Source organism: Pavona decussata, unplaced genomic scaffold, assembly GCF_977016875.1.
Source record: "Pavona decussata unplaced genomic scaffold, jaPavDecu1.1 SCAFFOLD_260, whole genome shotgun sequence".
NCBI lineage: Eukaryota > Metazoa > Cnidaria > Anthozoa > Scleractinia > Agariciidae > Pavona > Pavona decussata.
Window position 1 is genome coordinate 1422796 of NW_028145663.1, and position 20351 is coordinate 1443146.

Genomic DNA, 20351 nt, shown 5'->3' on the forward strand with positions numbered 1-20351 from the left:
AAAAGTTTTAACGTGTTTTTTTTTTAATAATAATTCATCATCTTAAGTATACAAAGATTTTGAGACTTTCTTTAAACGATTTTTAATGACAAGGAAAATAATTTTTCCCTAAGCTGTACAAAACAGATAAACTCTACACAATTGACACTAACAATAACAACACTGAATTTCTGTACAATAATTATAAATCAGTTGAAAATACTGATTACAAATGAATGGCTAACTCATGTTATTATGCAGACAGCCATTGGATATGAGAGCTTGCTCATTTTGATTGGTTCCTCACTATTAATTTGGCTATCATCTACTCATAACACTGGCGATAGTTGCGTGGTTACCCAAGCGAAAGACAGAAATAAGTTGGTTGGTAAAAAAGTTTCTCATAATCGAGGAGTCATCTATACAATAAGGAAATTATGCGAGGTAGGAGCATAACTGCCGTAAGCTGAATGTTGAGTTGTGTTTAGTTTTGTTTTACAGTTGCCTTATTTTTGGCACAAGGCCTACAAATTATTCAAAAAATCTTAATATAAAACTTGTACATCATCCAGCCATCATTTTAGTGAAATATTCCACTGCCATGGGCAGGTTTTTCTCTGCATGCCATGTGTTGATCAACTGTTCTTTTTCATTCTTCCTTCTCATTCATAGGGCTACCAATAATTTCTTTTGTTTTCATCGTAGTAAGGTTTTAAGCAAAACAAATGTGCCACCATGGAAAACATTGCAATGGACTTTTTTTTTTCAAAAATGATAGCTGAAATGACGGAAAATAGGGGAAAATGATTTGAAGTAAACTGTAGGCTTCCTGTAAAAAACCATAAGGCAAATTTAAGGAAAAATGAAAAAACACCTAAAATGTGATAAACCCTCTAAAGCCTAGTTATGAGCAGCATCTGAATTCTCCTTACATTATCCCTACTTCATCAAACGTACAAGCCATGAGAATTCATAAAATGATCAACAAAGACTTGATTTTAGAGTGGTTTGTCAATGAGCATCAAAAATAATTTCGCTTTGGTTTTGCTTTACTTTGTTCTACGATTGGTTGGCAAAGCTCACGCCATTTTCTCAACCAATCAGAAGCCAACACAAAGCCAATTGTGTCTTGGTTGTATGCGTTTTCCCACGCTTGACATTGGTCACGTGTATTTGCCTCGAATTCTGATTTGTTTGTTCTGCCGTTTGTGTCCATTGTGATTGGCCAGAGTAATTACGTTGGTTTTGGTGTTGGTCTTGTGACTCTCCATTGAAAACCACTCTAAAGCAATTCTCCCAGCCAATACCATAAGAAATGGACAAAGAACAGTGAAGAAAGAATACATGAAATTGGGCTTTAAGGTTTAAGGGGGTTATGTACCCAGCCTATTAATTTTCAATTCCACTCTATCTAGTTGTACATGAATTGAGAGCGACAGTGAAAAATGAAATGATGACAAGCCAACACAGCACCATGCGCCTACTAAAATAATATTATTCCATGTACAACTCGATCTCATGGAATCTATACTGTCAGCTTCATTACAAATGACTCATGATTTGCAAATACTAGGCCTAGATTTGAGGATTTGCCTGGAAAAATTATGAGAGGAATCTTTAAGTGAAGTAAAACCATTTCCTATGTCAACAGCCATTTTATTTAATATTTAAAACTCAATTAAAACAAACAATTCATGATACCCCCGCGGCAAACATTTCAATCTGTTTGGACTTTGAAAAATGTCATAAATCTTAAACATGAAGGCAAGCACTGTAAAAAGGGACTTCACCAGGAAGATTGGGTTTCATTTGTCAATCAACAAGACAACAGGCTGAAATTAGCTGAGAATAAATAATATTGAAAGCAAGGAGGGTTAAGAATGAAAACTAAGTTCTAATTTCCCTTTTTCTGAAATACTTTGGTTTACAGAAACTAAAAGCAAGAAAGTCTTAATCTGAATAAATTAGCACAATGTACATTTAATTTATGGTCCACATTCACGCCAATGAAATCGTGAATTTAACACTCACTTCTTGACAGTATTTATTGAATGGTATTGTTAGTTATTTCAATGAGCAACTTTTTTAAAAAATTTGAATTGTACAATTGTTGGTTCACTGTAAATAAAATGTTTGAAGTAGTACAAGGCTTTGTATCTAAGTTAATAACTTCCCCTTCTTCATCTTCGATCCTTATTGTGTCAAGTGTTGCGTAGAGCATGAACGAAAGATCTCCATTTCCATTTGCAAAACTAAAACAAAAAAATTGTGCAGGGTTTAAAGTAGGATGAACTCAGTCCCTCTTACAGTGCTGCTTTGTGTTTAGAGTGAAGTATTCTCTGGTGATTAATGGAAAGGTGAGGTGAGGAAGGGGGGCAGATGCTATGTACTATTAAAATGTCTCATTTTGCATACCCCTTTAGCCTGGTTCCCAACACTTCCTTGCTGGCCCCTGTTTCTTTGTGTATTTTACTGTTTAAAATGCTATCCATTAATTCCTGCAAATTTTATCCGAATTCATATCTATCCCCTCGCTCCCCACAATGCAAGAAGGAAATTATACGCTCAGATTTGCAAGTGCTACAACTAAATTTGATCATGAATTTAGAAGAGCTAGGGCCCAAAATACGTTATTTCCATGGGATGCCAGATGGGACTTGAGTAGACAATTTGGAGTTTGTTTCTCAGTCACGGGGCTGGGTGCAAGAGGAATCCATGTGCACTTGTGAATTGCTTCAACTCAGCTGTACTTCGGGCCATGTTTTGTTTTTGACCTAAAGGTTTCAATTTAAGACTTAGTTCAAATTTCTTTTCGCAAAACTCAAAGCTACACAAAAGCAATTTGGTAGTATAATTTGTATTGTTGTCTGTTTAAACAGAAACAAAAGAAATCAACCTCACATAGATTCCTGCTTTTTGTGAATTGCTTGAGTTAGAGTGCTTTTCAGTTGAGTGTTGAAAGTAATTTCGAGTTTTTTCAAATGGTTTCCTTTACTACGCACTGTGATTGATTAGCAAAACATACGCCACTTTCTCAAAACCAAAACCATAACTAACTTTAGTTTGCATTAGTTTTCTTGTGCTTGGTGCTAGATACAAGTATTTACTTATAACTCTCACTGACTGTTCAGTTGCACCTGTTGTGACTGGCCTGAGTAATTACTTTGATTTTGGTTTCACGGCACTAAATTGAAAACTGCTCTGAAAGAATTAAGTAATGAACTAATTGTTCAATTTTAAGCTTTTAGGTCAAAAACAAAATATGCAACTACAGTAGAACCCTGGTAACTCGAACTCGGATAACTTGAACCCCCCGCTAACTCGAACTAAGTCCCGTTTCCCTTGGATTTGACCCTACTTTTCAGTCACTTCTACTCGGATAACTCGAATTCAGATAACTCGAATTCCTCGCTAACTTGAACTAAATTTTGTTTCCCTTGATCGACATTTACCCCAATAACTCGCATTCTGGTTCTTGCAACTCACCACTGGTGTCATCCCATTAGCTCCTCCTATCATGCTATAGGTAAAAAACACTGGAATTGACACTTCTAAAGCAATTTCATTTTAATCAGTACAACAGATCACACATTTGATAGTCATTTCTGATCTTTTTTGGTTAAACCGCATGCACTGCCTGTTAAGCTGTCACATAGGAAACAAAAAGTTTATAGTACAAGTTCATAATGTTCACGTCTCAAGGCATTCCAATTCTTTCTTTAAAATGTTGACAAAGTTTTTTGACCTTAAAGCCTCAGCTTACATGGGACTTACATTTTCTGATGAGAGTAAGTTTAATTTGCCCTGGGTTGTGCACTGAAGTGCTGATAATCAATAAACTATAAATTATTTACATGAAAAGTCAAAATTTCGATCTACCCCCGGCCGATAACTTGAGAACCCCCACTAACTCGGACAGTTTTTCGTCTCACTTCAGAGTTTGAGTTACCAGGGTTCTACTGTATGTTTCTGACCACTCTGTAAGACAAAATAGAGCTGACTTGGAGCAATTCTTTTTTACAATGCATGCCTCTTTTGCATTGCTTCAACTGACAACTCCACCCACATCTGTTGTATTTTGGTTGCCCAGTTCAAATGTTGTCAAACAGAAATCAGCAGCAGTACAGCACACGCCATTGCAAAACTTCTGACCGTGTTATGCCCCGTCAACACGCAACCAACCACAAGCATTCAAAAGCCCAGACAAAAATGAGCAACGAGTCAAAAATTCAGTTTGTTGAAACATACCCATGTGCTAACATAATTATGCAAAATAACTCTCAATAAATATTTTCCGAACAACTAGATTTGTGGTAAAATCTTCTGAGAGTCTGATTAACAAATTTCGGATGGTGTATATCACAATGTACATATGACTTATGACAAATTTCAAAAGACAAGATTAATTTTTGTCAAACCGAGTTACGTGAGGAGATGTAATCCTTTAATCAATGTAACAGGCTAGCTAGTAATTAACAGCACTAACAAATGTACCCCCAAACATTATTTTGCTTTTCCTAGAACATGGAGCTCCCATTTCAGTTTTGTTTCCTTACAACCTAACCCTACAGCATAAATATTGAAACACGGGAAGAGTATTGCCTCTCCTGAGATGTAAAGTTATCACTTTCGAATGCAGTTGTGTGAGTAAAACTATCACTTTTGAATGAAATTGTACGAGTATTATCAAAAACCAAGCTCAGGATGAAGTTGCAAAATCTGAACAAGTTTGAAAGAAATGGGCATCGAAGAGATTGAAGCACAAATCATTAAAATGATCAAACTTTATAAAAGCTTGAGGTCACTTTTCGGATCAACTTTTCTATGGTCAAATTTGCCACTTACAAGTAAAATCACTACATTAAAATGCATCATTATCTTAACTAAACATTGTTTATAATAATTATTTTTGTGCACTGTATTGAAGCTGCCATAGAGTAAGAATTGAGCCAAAACTTTGCTTTAGGCTACATTAAATTCCATTTCTTTTCATTATAAAATTGACCCAACTTTCTACAAAAAGGTTCCAGCATCTTTAAGCTTCTTTATCCTACACAGCTTTGGTTGCTTTTAAGATGCTGGGGAAAAAATCATTTGTGTCTCACAACCGGCTGCTTCTTCTTCTTTTTCCTTTTGAAAAAGCAGCAACACCTATGGAAACAAAAGAAAGATTTTGATGGTGTTGTAAGCAACGGCCCAGCAACAACAACTGCACTTTTATAAAAAAAATTACGTACCTTTAGTAAGACTCAAGTTTAGGATCATACTACTATACTATTCCCCGTTTCGGAGTTCAAAAGTAATGGACACTGTGGATGAGTTTTTAAATTTTCATTTAATCAGAAATTGGAGTCCATCACAAGAAAGATCACATTAAAATTAGACAGTTTACCAAGTTTGAGGTTGCAAGCATGTAGAAGACTCTCAAACATCGAAAAATTAGAGACTGTATGGATCTGAGGATGCCATCTCAGAATTAGAGTCATTTGTATGGAATTTGGGCGACCTTTGACAGGTCACAGCCTGATTACTACACAATGAAACATAACCAAACTTGGTAAACTTATTAATTTTTATGTAAACTTTCTGGGGATAGGGTTCATTTCTTCAAATGATGCAATTTGAACAAAGTGTCAACTAGAGCCCAGTCCATTTATGAACTTTGGAACATGTAATCTAGTGTGGCCATCCCGATATTGAGATATTAAGCAGTATTTTCCGGTGAAACTGTTTGTTATACTGTAGGTGATCTTAGTTGAAATGCTGAAACTTGTGTGATCATCAAAATGAGAGCTACTGTAGTGTTCTTTATTACGCTGTACAAGGAGGTTTTAACTTTTCAGGTCTGTTGACAGTATGGTCTACGGTATGGTATGTTATCCTGTAAAACATGCTATGAATTTTTGAACCTATGAATAAAATTCTAAGCAGGCTATGATTCAAATGAAAGCTATTGAGCACTTATTTCCAATGATACTGCTTAATGGTAAACTAGATTTGAAGCTGAATTTAGACAACAAACGTAACGATCAAAACTACTACTGGGCTTATTGCAAAATGTGGCCTTTCATTGTGCAATTCCCGAAAAAATCCATACCCACCCTAAGGAAGTATACCTGGCGCAAAAAAGGAAGGTCATTGGAAATTCCTAGGGGGAGGGGGGGGGGGGGGTCTAAAAAGTCAAAATTTTAGAGGCAAAGTATGAAGCTAAACTGGAATTTCCTGGGGGGAGGGGGATGCAAAACAAAAAACCTTCCGAGGGGGGAGTACAGATTTTTTCTGGAACTGCACATTAGCAAAAAGGAACAACGCTTAAATTAATAATATTTCAATTCTTACTTTGTTTCCTCAACAACTTCCACTTCAGGTTGTTGTTGTGTATGCAGAGGAGTACCAGACTTCCCTTCAAGGCGGTTGTCTTCAGTAGGGAGAAGGTCACCATTTGTTGAACTCACAACCTGCACAGAACCCCCTAATCTGTCTGCAGTTGGGGCAAGCAACCCTGTTGACTTGTAAGCTTGTGAATTGTCAGCCCAAGCACCCTTTCTGTCTTGACCAGACTAAAAGACAAAGAACAGAATGATCAGTATTGATTCTAAATGAATTGAAAAGAAGCCAATTTGGCACAGCAATGATTCAAGTCTACGGACCCCATGATGAGATGGTAACAAGAGAGAAGTAGACATTGGTGGCCAAAAAAGACAACTGCGCATTGGAATTTATTCATCACAAATTCTATGCTGAGAATCTTGGGAGATCAATGTTATAAATATTTACATTATGCCAGGGAAAGTCAACAGTGGAAGTCAAAGGCTATGTTATAGGGCTAAGTTACAAGGTCTCCCAAGCCCAAGGGACATTTCTAAGGAACTGCTGTTGTGGTTCAAATTTGGTTTAAATTTTATTTTCCATTGTTTCAAACTCATTATCACACATTACCATATCCAAGAACAATGGAAAACAATTTAAACCAAGGATAAAATTGACTGCCATCCACTGGTTAAACAATACTTGAAATATTTGCCATTCATCCTTAGTGTAGTTCCTTAACATTACACAAAGAAAAGTGGCCACTTCGGCAGACAAAAAAAAAATCGATCAACCTTCTTTAAAGGGAAATTAGTAAAATGGATGTAGCAGAGAACACTAATCTACAGTACCCCTTCTTATTTCTTACAACTTTGCACAAGATTCTTAAAATTTACCGTAATACTCAAAAGGTAAGTCACCACCCTCTTGTGAGATGTGACTCTCATCTCCCTCCCTATCTGTATGAAGAAGAGGCTCCTGGTGTGGGGCTCCACCCTTTAAACACCTGATGCTAAACACTACTCATATTTTTTGTCTCTTGACCTAGATGTGTGATATCATGCAAGAGTACCTTGTTTGTTCCTGATGTGGAAGTGATTCTCTCGTTTGCTTTCTGAAATCCAGCAGGAAGCTGAGAATCTCTTGCATTGTGTTGATCTGCATGACTCAAGGAATTAATGGGGCTAGGCTGTGGGAGAGTTATTAAACTATAATCAGTTCTACAGCTACAAGAAATAATCTTATGATATCTTATGATAGATCCTACTTGCAATACTTACATCTTTGATTTTAGTACCTTAAGTTATTATCAAGAACAACTTCTAGTCATTGTAAACAACAATGACACATAGAGGGTAAGACTGTCTTTTCTCATGGCCCAGTTGTTCAAAGCCCGATTAAGCTAATCTTGGATCAACGAAAACTGATTCAAGTATAACTACTAATCAATAAAGATTCTTAGAGAGTTTTGACTTAGACTTTTCTAAACCTTTAGCTTGTAATTCGCCATTAAAACCATTTTGAATGAGCGAGATGAAAACCTCAATTAACTTTCAATTGTGGATCGGCATTAATCGGCTTTCCCAGCCTGAATGACAAGATGCAATTTTTAATAAATTTAAAGTCACATTCCACCATCATTACCTTGAACTATCTGCAGGTGGTGTCTACCATATTCCTTACAAAGATTTTATTAATAGGTAAAAATAAAGATACTTAAAGGTTCTTACAATTTGCTTATGCGTCCAGTCAAATTCACCATCTTCAACATATCCTTTTCTGTCAAACAAATCCTTAAACAGTTTTCTTAAATACTCATAATCCGGGGTTTCAAAGAAATCAAGTCTGCGTACATAGCGTAGGTATGTGGCCAGTTCCTCTGTGGTCAAAGAGAAAACAATAAAAAACATGAGTGTTATATAATGGGAAATCATAAAGTGATGACCCCTTAAAGTGCATAAGAAAAAAAATTATTTTTGTGCAGCTATAAAATATAACGTTTGAAATGTAAGATTTCAAAGTTAGAGATGTCTAGGGTGAAACATGATGATTTTACAAGCGCTGAAAGTTGGACTATTATAACTTGAAAAATGGTTGCTCATATCACACAGTTAAATACCATGAGTCAAAAGTAGTCCAACTTTCGGCGCCTGTAAAATTGTCAATTTTCACCCTATAAAACTCAAATTATCTTATGATTCACTCATTATATTTTTTTAACTGCACAAAAAAAAATATCATTTCATATGCAACTTAAAACTAGCTACTCTTCAAAACTATAGTTATAAAATTTGGCAGTTGTTGGTAATTAAGATAGAAGACATCAACTGTAGCTCAAAACTTTTATTGATTTAAAATATTACTATTCAAGCGCTTAGTGTTGTGGTGATGACATACCTGGGTGATTCTCACAGAGGACTTCGATAGGTGTTGCACGTTTTGTGTCCCCAATCTTTTGATATCTCTCTTTCAGGGTGTCAGCCTATAGTTGACAATAAAACAACATTTACCTTTATTTCAAAACTGAGGTTACCACTCTTCACAGTTCAGTGTATCAATCTCATTGACAGACAGTGTCTCCAATGAAAGAAAAAAAAAAAAAACTATCAAGCTTTCCATCTAATGATCAGATATTAAGAGTCTTACATTGCATCTGTTTATTGACCAGAAAATTTAAAATATAAGTGGCTCCTCCAAAAATTAACCCCCAACAACTCAGATGTAAGCATCCTTTTAATAATAAACCCAACCGAATATGACCTCATAAACACCAAGGGTTGACACTCCGGTGTTTGCATTGTCAGACCCAAACCATTTTGAAATGCAAAATTATCTTCAATAGCAAACTCCCCCAAAAACAAGCACTTCCCAAAAACAGCCCCCTAACAAAGTCCTTTCAACAAATGAACAAGCAACTTACTTTGAGTCCTTGCCACGGAAGACTTCCTCTCAGAAAGTACATGAACATGTGCCCTAGTGCTTCTAAGTCATCTCTCCTACTTTGCTCTGTAATACAGAAAACTCAGTGAGTATTTTCATGAGGTTCAATAAAATTTAAATGCAGTTAAATGCAATTTAACTAAGTTAAAAACAAAGAAAAGCTGGCATTTATCCTATGGTCAGTGGTTCTTGGATGTTAGCACATGCACAGACCACCTCGTTGTGGTAGCTTGTTTGAGCGCACGACAGAGCATGGTGGCTTTCTGAGGAGTTTCTGGTTAGTTTGTCTCTGTTTTTTCTGCCCCTCCCCTCCCCTTTTCTCCTCTTCCACTGTTAATGCAGTGTCACTGGTGCCTGGATGACTATGTGTGGCCCGGACTTATGACTGGGTTGCAGAGATTGCCAGCCATGGGAGCGTGTTACTCTCTAAGGGCCGGCTAGTCACAGTGGAGGCTCCTGGACTTCCCAAGCACTCATCCTCCACTCAACTTGATGCAGTTGTCAACCAAGGTAACCGACAATGAGCTTGTGGTCACACAACTTTGGTGCCCCGAAATCAGGCTCAGTATTACTGATCCAAGTGTTACTTGCATGGTGTGGACAGCTCTAATCTTGACTCACAGTATTCCCATGGCATTTTACAAGGGTTTTTTAATAAGTTTTTTTCGCACTTTTCTTCCGCTTACATTCAGTATGATGAATGCCTGGGTGTGTCAGGCTCACAACTGGGTTGTGATGGATTTGCAACCACTGGTCAGAGTAGTTCATCTGGGGGCTGGCTGACCATGGCAGATGACTCTGGAGACCTCAGGCACCCATATCATCTAGCATTATGTTATGTGAGGCAGTGGGTTCATTACTGTAACTACTGTTGTAAGCCCCCCTTTTTGGTGTGAGAACATTATCAAGCACCCCCTCCTTTACACCAATGAATGACAGTATTGTCAGTATAGTCTGATTATCACACTACTGGGGCACCACTTATTCATGAATAATAATAGGAGTGTAACAATACGTCAACCTAATGATTTAAGATATCATTAGCAAAGCATATCAATTTCACAAATTTGTGCAACTACATGTATCTGTAACTATCAGTACAGTTATCAAATAATCTACTGTAGTCGTTTTCCTTGATCAAAAAATATGCCTCTCTTTTCCTACTCAGCAATGTTTTTCATTACCATAAAACAAGTGCAATAAAAGCCTACTACATATTTGCTAATTTTATCCTGTTTCACAATCATTAAAAAGGTGGGACCAGCAAATGGACTGATAGCAGCAGCCATTGGCATCTACATGTATATAAGCTGACGTCCGGTCATATTTCCCAGCAAATATATGTAAAATGGAGACATCTGTTGCTCATTCGTCCAGACCATCAAGTAATTCGTTTTTAGGGCCTTATCTGTGTTCAAAAAGGTGGTGGCACACAGCTGTTCTGTATATCAGTTTCGCCAAACCTTTTAGTGCTCAATTGTTGACATGGTGAGAATTAAATATCAAGTGTAGAAAGCTCCAATACATTAATTACCAAGTTCTTCTTGCCCACATTCCATGCCATTTAGTCATGTTTAAAGCTAATCTGTTCACTTTTTGTTATTGACCTGTATGATTGTCAAACCCACTTTTCCTACATTGCAAGCTCAGAGCATATTTAGGTAATGCTTTACTTAAATAGATAACTTGATCGTAAAGGACCCAAGAACTTTGCATTGGGAAGAAATGCTTACAGATGTACTTTGCAGTAAAAAAGTACAACCGTGAGCGTTCCATGAAGATGAAAATGTCACTGCAATGGGGTTCATAGCATCTATATTTTGTACTCAACTTGTACGAAAGACAACACTTGCCACGTTCAAACTATGGACTTGTTTCCTCATGGTTTACCCAAAGAAATAGCAAAAAACAATTTTGGCTCATCATTAAACCGAGTAAAGACAATAACTCATTCAGAGTTCTAAGATTGTAAGTGTGTAAAATTAAATATTTGACCCTAATACAGCTTTCAGATTAATACATCTACTGTATTCCTATCTTCAAAATGAGGGTTTAAGATGTAAAGGACAAGGAGCTTGCCTTTTTTGGACCAGGCTCCAGTTGTTCAAAGAGCAGATAACTTTATCCAGTGGATAAGTCGCTCCAATACTCCAACCAATACATTTTATCCCCTGGATAACCATTTATCCACTGGATAGAGTTATCCGCTCTTGAACAACCGGGGCCAGAACTTTAAATCAACAACACAACTGCACTGATCGGCATTACATACCTTTCCCTAAATGTGTATTTATGCTCATGTATCTTGCAGTTCCTGTTAAACTTTTGTGTTCTCGATAAGGTATATGTTTTTTAGTCTCTGGGTCAATGTACTCCTTTGCAAGACCAAAGTCTATGATGTGAATTGTTTTCTCTTTGCCAGAAGATTTCCGTCCAATAAGGAAATTTTCTGGTTTAATATCCCTGTAGATCATATTCTTTGAATGAACACACTCAAGTCTTGAAATCTGCAAAGAAAATCGAGAGAAGTAAAGATCATGAATCTATGCTGACTTTCCCCAAGTATGCTTGAATAATAAATTACATTCGTTGGTTTTCAGATGATCGCATCAGCCAGAGAGATCAGAGAAAGTAACAATAAACATAGCCACTTACTAGCTGGATTGCTATCATCAGCACTGTTTTCAAGCTAAACTGTCTGCTACAGAGGTCAAACAAATCCTCCAAGCTTGGTCCTAGAAGTTCCATGACTAATGCATTGTACTTTCCACAAGGACCAAAGTAATGAACTTGGGGTATACCCTCTGCAAAGGAATAAAAAGGCATCAGATACACCGGGAAATGTTTACACAGTGTCTGACAACAAAATTGCAACATACAAGATTTACAGAAAAAGAAAAAATTAACAAAAAAGTCCTTGTGTGAAAAATACCTACAGTGTACAACAGATAAATCTGCCTGACACAACAATTTTGATCTCTTGTTAACTGGCTGGTTCCCCATTCAGATGTACATAGTATTTAAAATACAAAAATATTAAATTATTTAGCATCAGTGTATTTTGGTGTAGTGTTTTGGTTAAATGATCCTCAGACATCTGGTCTTGTTTTGGTTCTGTTGCATCGTGAACCTTACACAATGACCTAAGGTGATAGAAAACTACAAGAAACATCTGCTACTTAGCTGGTTTGTCAGAGGACAAGCTGCAAGAAATGCAGCAGACAAATTAAAGACACCATAATGATGCCTTTAGCAAATGTTCTCAAGACGTTCAAAACCTGCTGTACAGTTCTCTCAGTAACCCCCCCCCCCCCCAAAAAAAAAGGCTACCCTCTAAAGGTACCCATAAAATTTAACTGTTCTTAGCATAAGAAAAAATTTAACTATTCTAAGCATTCTTCACTTCACTTTTTCAATGAAAAATCAGTAAATGGGCAGGGGTTAACAGTTAAAACAATGCTAGACTACCTTATAACAATTGCCTTTTAGATAATAGGGCAAGAATACACAGAGAAAAGCATGGGAGTGCTTTCATTCAGCCAAAATGAAATGTAAATGGTATAATATTAATAATACAGATCAAATGGAAATTTGCTGAAACAAACAGATGACCTTTGAGGTACTATACTTTTTCCATTTTGCACAAGATTTCCATTTCCATTAATTTTTGTTGTCTTCTTGCACCACCACACAATTATGTTCTTTGATCAACTATGAGATTGCATGTTTGTAACGACTGAAAAAAAAAAGCCTTTCTATTTGACATGGAAAGTTCCAAAATTTCCAACCAAAAATGGCTAAACAGAAAACAAAACGAAAAATCATTTACCTTTTTTAAGTTGTGTTCACATTAATTATTTTGTTTATTGCTTCGTTTATTCAGATGAATCAGCTCAAACAAAGTACACATAAATTTTGACAACCGTATCCAGAGTAACAAACCCCAAAAGTAAAGACAGAAAAAGACGGCAAGACCCGAAAGAGGTAATGCCGTCACTCTTGGAACTTTATGGTATAAAATTTGGTTTCTAGCTTAATGATATTAATTTTCTCAGCTATAGTTTTTCAAACGGCTGTTAAACAGATGTTATCTAAGTATCTTTTCATATGTCCTCCAGGTTTACGCACATTAACTCGTAAGAGCTGTTAGTTCAATGCATGATTAGCTCAATGTATGATAAGTGTGAATATTCATTCTGCCAGGTGCTTGAAAGCAAAACATCACGTACATTAAATTACAACCAGAACACATGAGCATCAATCATGAAGTCAAGTTGACATTTCCCACACTTCTCATGCACAAAACACAAATGGGAGTCGAGGCTTACGTTAGTCTGAGAATATAAAAGGGAAAACACTTCAATCTCACAGCAAAACCTTTACTAAGTCTCAAATGTGCTTCTACCTATGATTAATGAATCCTTAAGTGTGACCATTGCAATGACACCTACTGAGCAGTACTTTCCTGTGGTGCTGATTATGATGCAGCACAAGGAGATTCTAACCTTTGAGTCTGTGGACGAAATCCTTAAGTGAGATCATTCAAATGAAAGCTACTGAGCAGTACTTTCCTGTGGTGCTGTTTATCATGCAGCACAAAGTGGTTCAAACTTTTGAGTCTGTGGATGAAATCCTTAAGTGTGTGATACATTTCAATAGCGTTTTTTTTTTTCAGAATTTTACAAAATTAAACTTGTCTGGGAATTTAACCTTGAGTTTTCATTTTAGTCGAGTGGTGAAAGGTTAACACAGCTGTAAAGCTGCTTCCCTTAAAACAACTTCTACACCCTTAAGCAAGATGAATTCAAATCCTTTAAAAAAGCTGTGAAATTTGCATGTCACTGAACACAATAAAACAGACACCATGACTATATACTAGCATAAATTAAGAAATAACATGTATTTGTGCGTCCTAGCTTGATATGGAAACATCACATCAACAAAGTTTTTACTGACTGCTAACGATTTTTGACGTTTACACTTGGGAACTCAAAATGGAATAAAATCATGTCAAATTTAAGTTCAGGTGGAATGTTAAAATTCAATTAACCATAGCAAAATGTGCTTCTTGCATGAATTTAATGGTGCAGGCAACAACAGAACTTACATAGGAAATACTGGAGTATTATTTACAAGTGTTATGGCCGAAAAATCCTAAAAAATCTCTGTAAGATCTCTAGAAGTAAAATATTTCTTTTTGCCTTTTAGAAGTTAGCGATAAGGCCAAAATTATTAAATGCTAAGGTCTGACAGTCAATTGTTTCAGATGGCTAACCCTGCCAAAGATATTAAACTTGTCAACTTTTCAATACGTATATATGTGCATGAAAGGCAATCTAGTTTATCATTCTCTGTGCAGTCAAAAGGGGTAGGTAACAAAACAGTTTGTACATGTAGTTCTCCCAGGCTCATTGCCCCCCGGCTTTCCTTATGATATCCTACTTGTCTTGTTCCATCAGTGTCATTCATACATGCTTGATTTAAGGTTTCTAATGGACATTAATATCATTCTCCAGACACTGAGTTGCCTTCAGGTTATGAAGTAAATTATTGTCAGTTCTGGAGTCTGCAATTTGTGCCATCAATTTTGAAGGGCTCCCACAAAAACATTACTCCCACAGAACACTTTTTTGCTAACATTTTAGTTCACCACCAACAACACCAAACAAAAATAATCAAATTGAAAAAAAAAATCCTGATAACATATAATGTCATATAGTAAGTTATTTATTACACTGGGGGGCATAGTAACTTTTGAATTACGAAGAAAATAAACAAAGTTGATAACTGTTGGAGACGCCTAGTTTGCTGTGTCTTGCTGACAGGAAGTTACTCTCACTACTTCTCGGTATCTGGCTTTTCTCTTGAATGGTTCCACTTAGAGATCTTTCTTTCACAGACTCCAAAGTAATAAATTAAACCCTTGTTCAACATGACAAGCAGCAGCAAAACGGTTACAATAAATTAAGGCAACAGAAACTGGGTGTTAGTGTTACTCAATATGCACCAAACATGGCACATACAATGACTTTGATGAGCTGTTAATAACTAACATCAACAGATCACACTTAACATTTACATGTATTTTGTTTTTCTAGGAAACATTTAGATATCTGACAACAATTCAAATTTGTTTCGATTCTTCATCAAATAATACACAAACATGGACTGTGATCAGAAACTAGGTATGAATAATTGTCAAAGAGACAAATGAATGAAATATGTTATATTCGACTTTTTTTCTGGGACCAAAACCACAGTTTTCAACCTTTGCCCAGTATAACACATGATTGTAAACTGCCGCAATATTATGTGCTAATTTTATGTGAAGATAATTATTTTATCATCGACAAGTTACATGTAAAATGTGTTCTCTGGTTGCCTTGTTGTGCAATAAATCCAAAATCCAGTACACTATACAATGTAGTTTATCAAACTATACATGGCTCTCAAAAACTAGGGTCAGGCTTCCAATCAAATAATTATCATGGTGTTTACAAAGATAAGTACCACACAGAAGATGAAAGCAACCCATCAAAGTTGTGAAAATGACCAAAAATCCAGGGAAAAGGGGACATTACTGTCTGTAAAGCCTAGCAACCAACCCACTTCTCCACTCAGAAACACTCAACTTCTGGTAAATACACAAATTTTGGCTCCACGACCACCATTCTTTCCAGTCTCCTTGAATGTAGTTTGTCACAAAATTGATCTTTTTGCCAAATAGGGTCTCTTAGGAACAAGCTGATAAAGCATGGGTGGAAAATAAAACATGTCAATTCTGGCAGGGCAAATACAGCTTGAAAACTTTGTCTACAGGCTCCAATGTCGGAGCCTACCTTGCATTTCCATGGCACCATAAACTGCACCAAGAGAAAGTTCTGCTTAGTAGCTTTCATTAGAATGGTTACACTGTATCTCAAAAGTTAGAATCACCTCTTACAGCATAATAAACAGCACCAGAGAAATATATAGTTTCAACAGCTTTCATCTGAACAGCCACACATGTCTAGACGTTTCATCGGTAGAATAGGCGATCAACACTATGTTGTATTGTACATTGTCTAGTACAAAATGATTGCTTACACATAAGGATTTTATCCACAGGCTCAGCACTCAATTTTCCCCAAGACCCCTACTGAATCCTAGCCAAAATGTTCAGGACAGAGGCCTCTGTGGGGCCAATCTAGACATGGTTCCATTCCCCCCCCCCCCTTCACCCTTAACAGTGTTGATGATAAACAAAGATGAATCTACGTCTGTGACATCCACGTGTTAATGCTCAACAATGAATAATATGGCAAAGTTTAGAGGGAAAACTTTTCAACACAGCCAAGTATCCCTGACTCAACTGGCTAGGATTTTAGCTTATAAAACAAAACAAGGCGAGGACAAGGAATGTAGGCTCCATGTTTTTCACATTCATTTACTATTATTCACATCTAAGGATAAGCTTAGGATGTAAAACCACAAACTAATTAATCAGAGTGCCATTAACCTTTGGAGAAGCTGTCTCCACAAAGAAGGCAGCTAATCATAAACAAAAGGAAGTCTCCCATTCTTGTTGCCTTTTAACCCTTTAACCCCTAATACCAAAGAACAAATTCTCCTATCTTATCTCCATACTTTTCTAATAAAAGTACTGGGGAGAAATTATTACAAGAAAATTCACCTTGGGTGATCATATCCTCAACTCTCATGAACAGGTTAAATAAGCATTGATATTACAAGAAGAAATTTGCTGCTGATCACTGTTAGGATTTATCAAACTCTAGGTAGCTCACCATCTTTACCGAAGTTGCTGGTGCCCCATATTAAAGCTGTGCTAACTAATAATGACACCTCAGAATTTCAAGAGCTCAGAGTATGCGTTATAATGAATTTTGAGTTTATTTTGGTTTTCACTTATATCAAGCTAGAGGTCTCCAAAGTGAAAAAAATAACCACCATAATTTTCCAGGTCTGACAGCCATTTCAGGAAAAATGCCAGAAATAACGGCATGGTTTTTACCTTTACGACATGTATACTGTACCACTTCTTCCCTTCTCTATTTTCTTTCACAATTGAGACTGTCATTAAAACGTGCCTTTTCCAAGGAATTTTTCTCAAAATGACAGCTCAGTGTGTCATCTAAAGATGCCTATTCCAATGAATGTTTATCAAAAAATGACAGCTCAAGTGCGTCAGTAGAAGATCCTTTTTCTTAGAAATTTTTCTAAAACATGACAACTAAGTGTGACCCTTAAAGATGGCTTTTCCAAGGATTTTTTCTGGAAAGCCAATGACAGCTGACTGTGTCAATTAAAACATGCCTTTTTCAAGGACTTTTTTTTCTGAACATTGATGGTTGAAGAAATACAGAGCAATGTTTTTGGAACAAATAATATATTATTGTACAATACATGAGACAATAAAGAGGCAAATCTGACGGGAGATCAATCAGTTTTCTATCTTCCCTTCTGCTAGTTTTGTCGCAGTCTTGAAAACAACATCATGTTAAGCTTTTCACATGTTCCATGAAGCATTTTGACACATCACTGTAATGATCCTAGAATTATTATAACTTTAAGGGGGCCGACAATTTTTGAACCAAAGATATTCGCCACGGCTTGAGAAGTGCAAAGTCAAAAATATTCCTTGATAACAAGAAAAATAAGGTCTATTCAAATACCAATAATTAATGTCACCTAAAAAATGAGACTTCGTCAACATCTCTGAGCTTAGATCACAGAGTTATCACCACAGGGAACAATTTATTTACCCACAGTTTATCAGTGGATACATCAACCAATCAAATGGCTAATGTTAGTTGAAACAGAAATTAGGATACCAAAAGTCACTTAATTGTCGAACTGTAAAGACAATATGATCCCCAATCATGGGAAATATTTTCACAATAAATCAGAGTTTTACAGCTCAATCGCGCCTTAAATATGAAGTTTAAATGAGTAATCCCACATTTGTTGGTTTTAAATACTCGCTCATAAATTACGAAATATAAACATTCAAGCAATTTTACATTTTCGTCCAGACTATTCGAAAGATCAGGCTAAACGACCATAGAAATGATTCTGTTTGAAAGAACTAATGTTATCATTGCGGCCGGGGTACTGTGCTGTAATCGACACAATTGAAATGGACCAGTTCCATTTCCAAACATAAAAGGAATCGAGTTTTCAATCACTGAAACGAAATCTGGGCATCGAGGATCACCACCAAACTCAACTCCAAAATTGGCAACAATGTTTCTCATTTGCAAAGACAACAACTTTTGCCTTAAAAAAGAAAGACAGTGACCTTTATTTCCTTATCGCCTCCATTCAAAACTGTACCAGGATTAAGAATATTTAGAAATCACTAGCCTTGCAATCGCAGTGGTAAGCTAGACAGGACAATTCTCGTTAAGCTAACTAGGTCAAGTAACACTGTGAAATACCATAAATAAACATACGAGGGTAAAAATGAAATTAGTCAAAATGTTCAAGAAGATTAAATTTACTCAGAAAGCTTTAATATTTTTACACTTCACTGTGTCTCTATACGGCCAACAGCCCGTAAAAAGAAATACAAAGGATCACTGTATATTTTGCCACTTCCTGCACACCCCACATCAACATTTCACGACGGCAGTAAGCTATATAAGCTTACGTGAAAGTTTTTTTTGGAAGAGATTCATGAATTACCAAATACAACTTACCAGCATTTCCAAGTACTTTATAAAATCGGTATTCCAGATGAAGTTGCGGTGCCCTAGATTTCATGGGTTCCTGCCAAGAAAGAAAATGATATTTGCCTTTAGATGACGGTAATGTGTCCTGTATTTCGTCATGAAAGGACAAAAGCGGCGGACAGAAAGTCGTGATGGTTGCGACTCACCAGTTTGATGGCGACATGCTCGTTGTTGTACAGATTTTTTCCTAATAAAAACAGAGAGTCAATAAGTGAATAATGAAAGCTTTCTAAGATAAGACTTGAGGTCGCAATGCCGTTAAAAAGGCATGGCATATACATAACAAATCCACAAAACATGGTCGCCCACTTAGGTTCGTACCCAGTCGAAGTTCACCGAAGTTTCCACATCCAATCTTCTTTCCAACACGAAAATTCGGCCCAACCATCATCACCCCAGACCCAGAACCAGAACTGTTCCTCGGCGAGTGTAAACTGCCTCTGCTTTGCCGAGAAACTTTTCTGTCTCGCTCGCGGTCGCTCTCCCTTTCTCGTTTGGACTGCATATCGAGAACCGCCGCGATGCTCCGGGTCTCAAAACGCCTTCGATATGATGCCTAAAATCTCTTTCCAGCCCAGCTGAAAAGCCATAAGGTATGATCCATTCTATTCTTGACACATCATCGCGTACTACATTTCACATCTGTAAGCTTTAAACCATTTAAAAGCGACAAAAAATGGCGATTTTTCCTCAACTATACACGGCCTCTGATAAGATTGAAGTCTGTTAGCTCGGAAAAGTTGTTGAACACGCAAGATCAAGGAGCATGCATTGCGTGCCGTGAACCCAGCTCGCCTGATCTTTATTGGTGGGCGTTGTCCCCTTAGCAACCTTTATTAATTATTTCCGAGAACAAACAAATGTTCGACGTTTTAATTTATCAATATTCTGTAAGCCAATTTTAAATCTCTCTTAAAAACCTGAAAATAACTAACTCACGCAAGATGGCGGAAGGCTTTCTTAGCTCCATTAAATGCTTACTACAACTAACTAATCGTTTCCTACTTTTGCAAGATTTCATGTAATTGCTGTTTTCAGAGGCTATGTTTACCAGGATGTCTTTTCAAGTATTGTACTTATTCTCAGCAGAATTCTAAAACAGACAAAGGAATCCTCTTGGGTATAATAGCGTAAACCCATTATAACCTGACGTTTATTTTGAATATCACAAAGTTAGTGTCCTTGTTTTATTGTTTCCACGAGACTGTAAAAGATGTCAAAAACAAAGTTGGATTAAGCTAATAAATCACGAGCACTTGACAAGGGCGGGAATGAGACGGGAAAAGAATTGTTCCGAGTAATCAACGATCCTGTTTTCATAACAAAACTTTATTTCTTATGCGCAATTACGGGCTTGAAGTAATCTATGAAGTAATTGAACTCACGTTTCGA

The 20351-nt window shown here is 36.7% G+C and overlaps 1 protein-coding gene across 1 annotated transcript; it reads right to left on the reverse strand.

Annotated features, from left to right (window-relative positions):
• Nucleotide 1: 1 nt before the first annotated feature.
• LOC146456203 (casein kinase I-like) lies at nucleotides 2-19720 on the reverse strand. The gene is made up of 11 exons (XM_085093328.1): nucleotides 19281-19720; nucleotides 19106-19146; nucleotides 18927-18996; nucleotides 11884-12032; nucleotides 11501-11735; nucleotides 9209-9294; nucleotides 8686-8770; nucleotides 8019-8167; nucleotides 7361-7477; nucleotides 6319-6539; nucleotides 2-5130 (listed from the first exon to the last, which is right to left on the reverse strand). Exons 1-11 carry the CDS (start codon nucleotides 19462-19464, stop codon nucleotides 5070-5072), a joined length of 1398 nt encoding a protein of 465 aa, XP_084949454.1. The 5' UTR covers nucleotides 19465-19720; the 3' UTR covers nucleotides 2-5069.
• Between the last annotated feature and the right edge of the window lie 631 nt (nucleotides 19721-20351).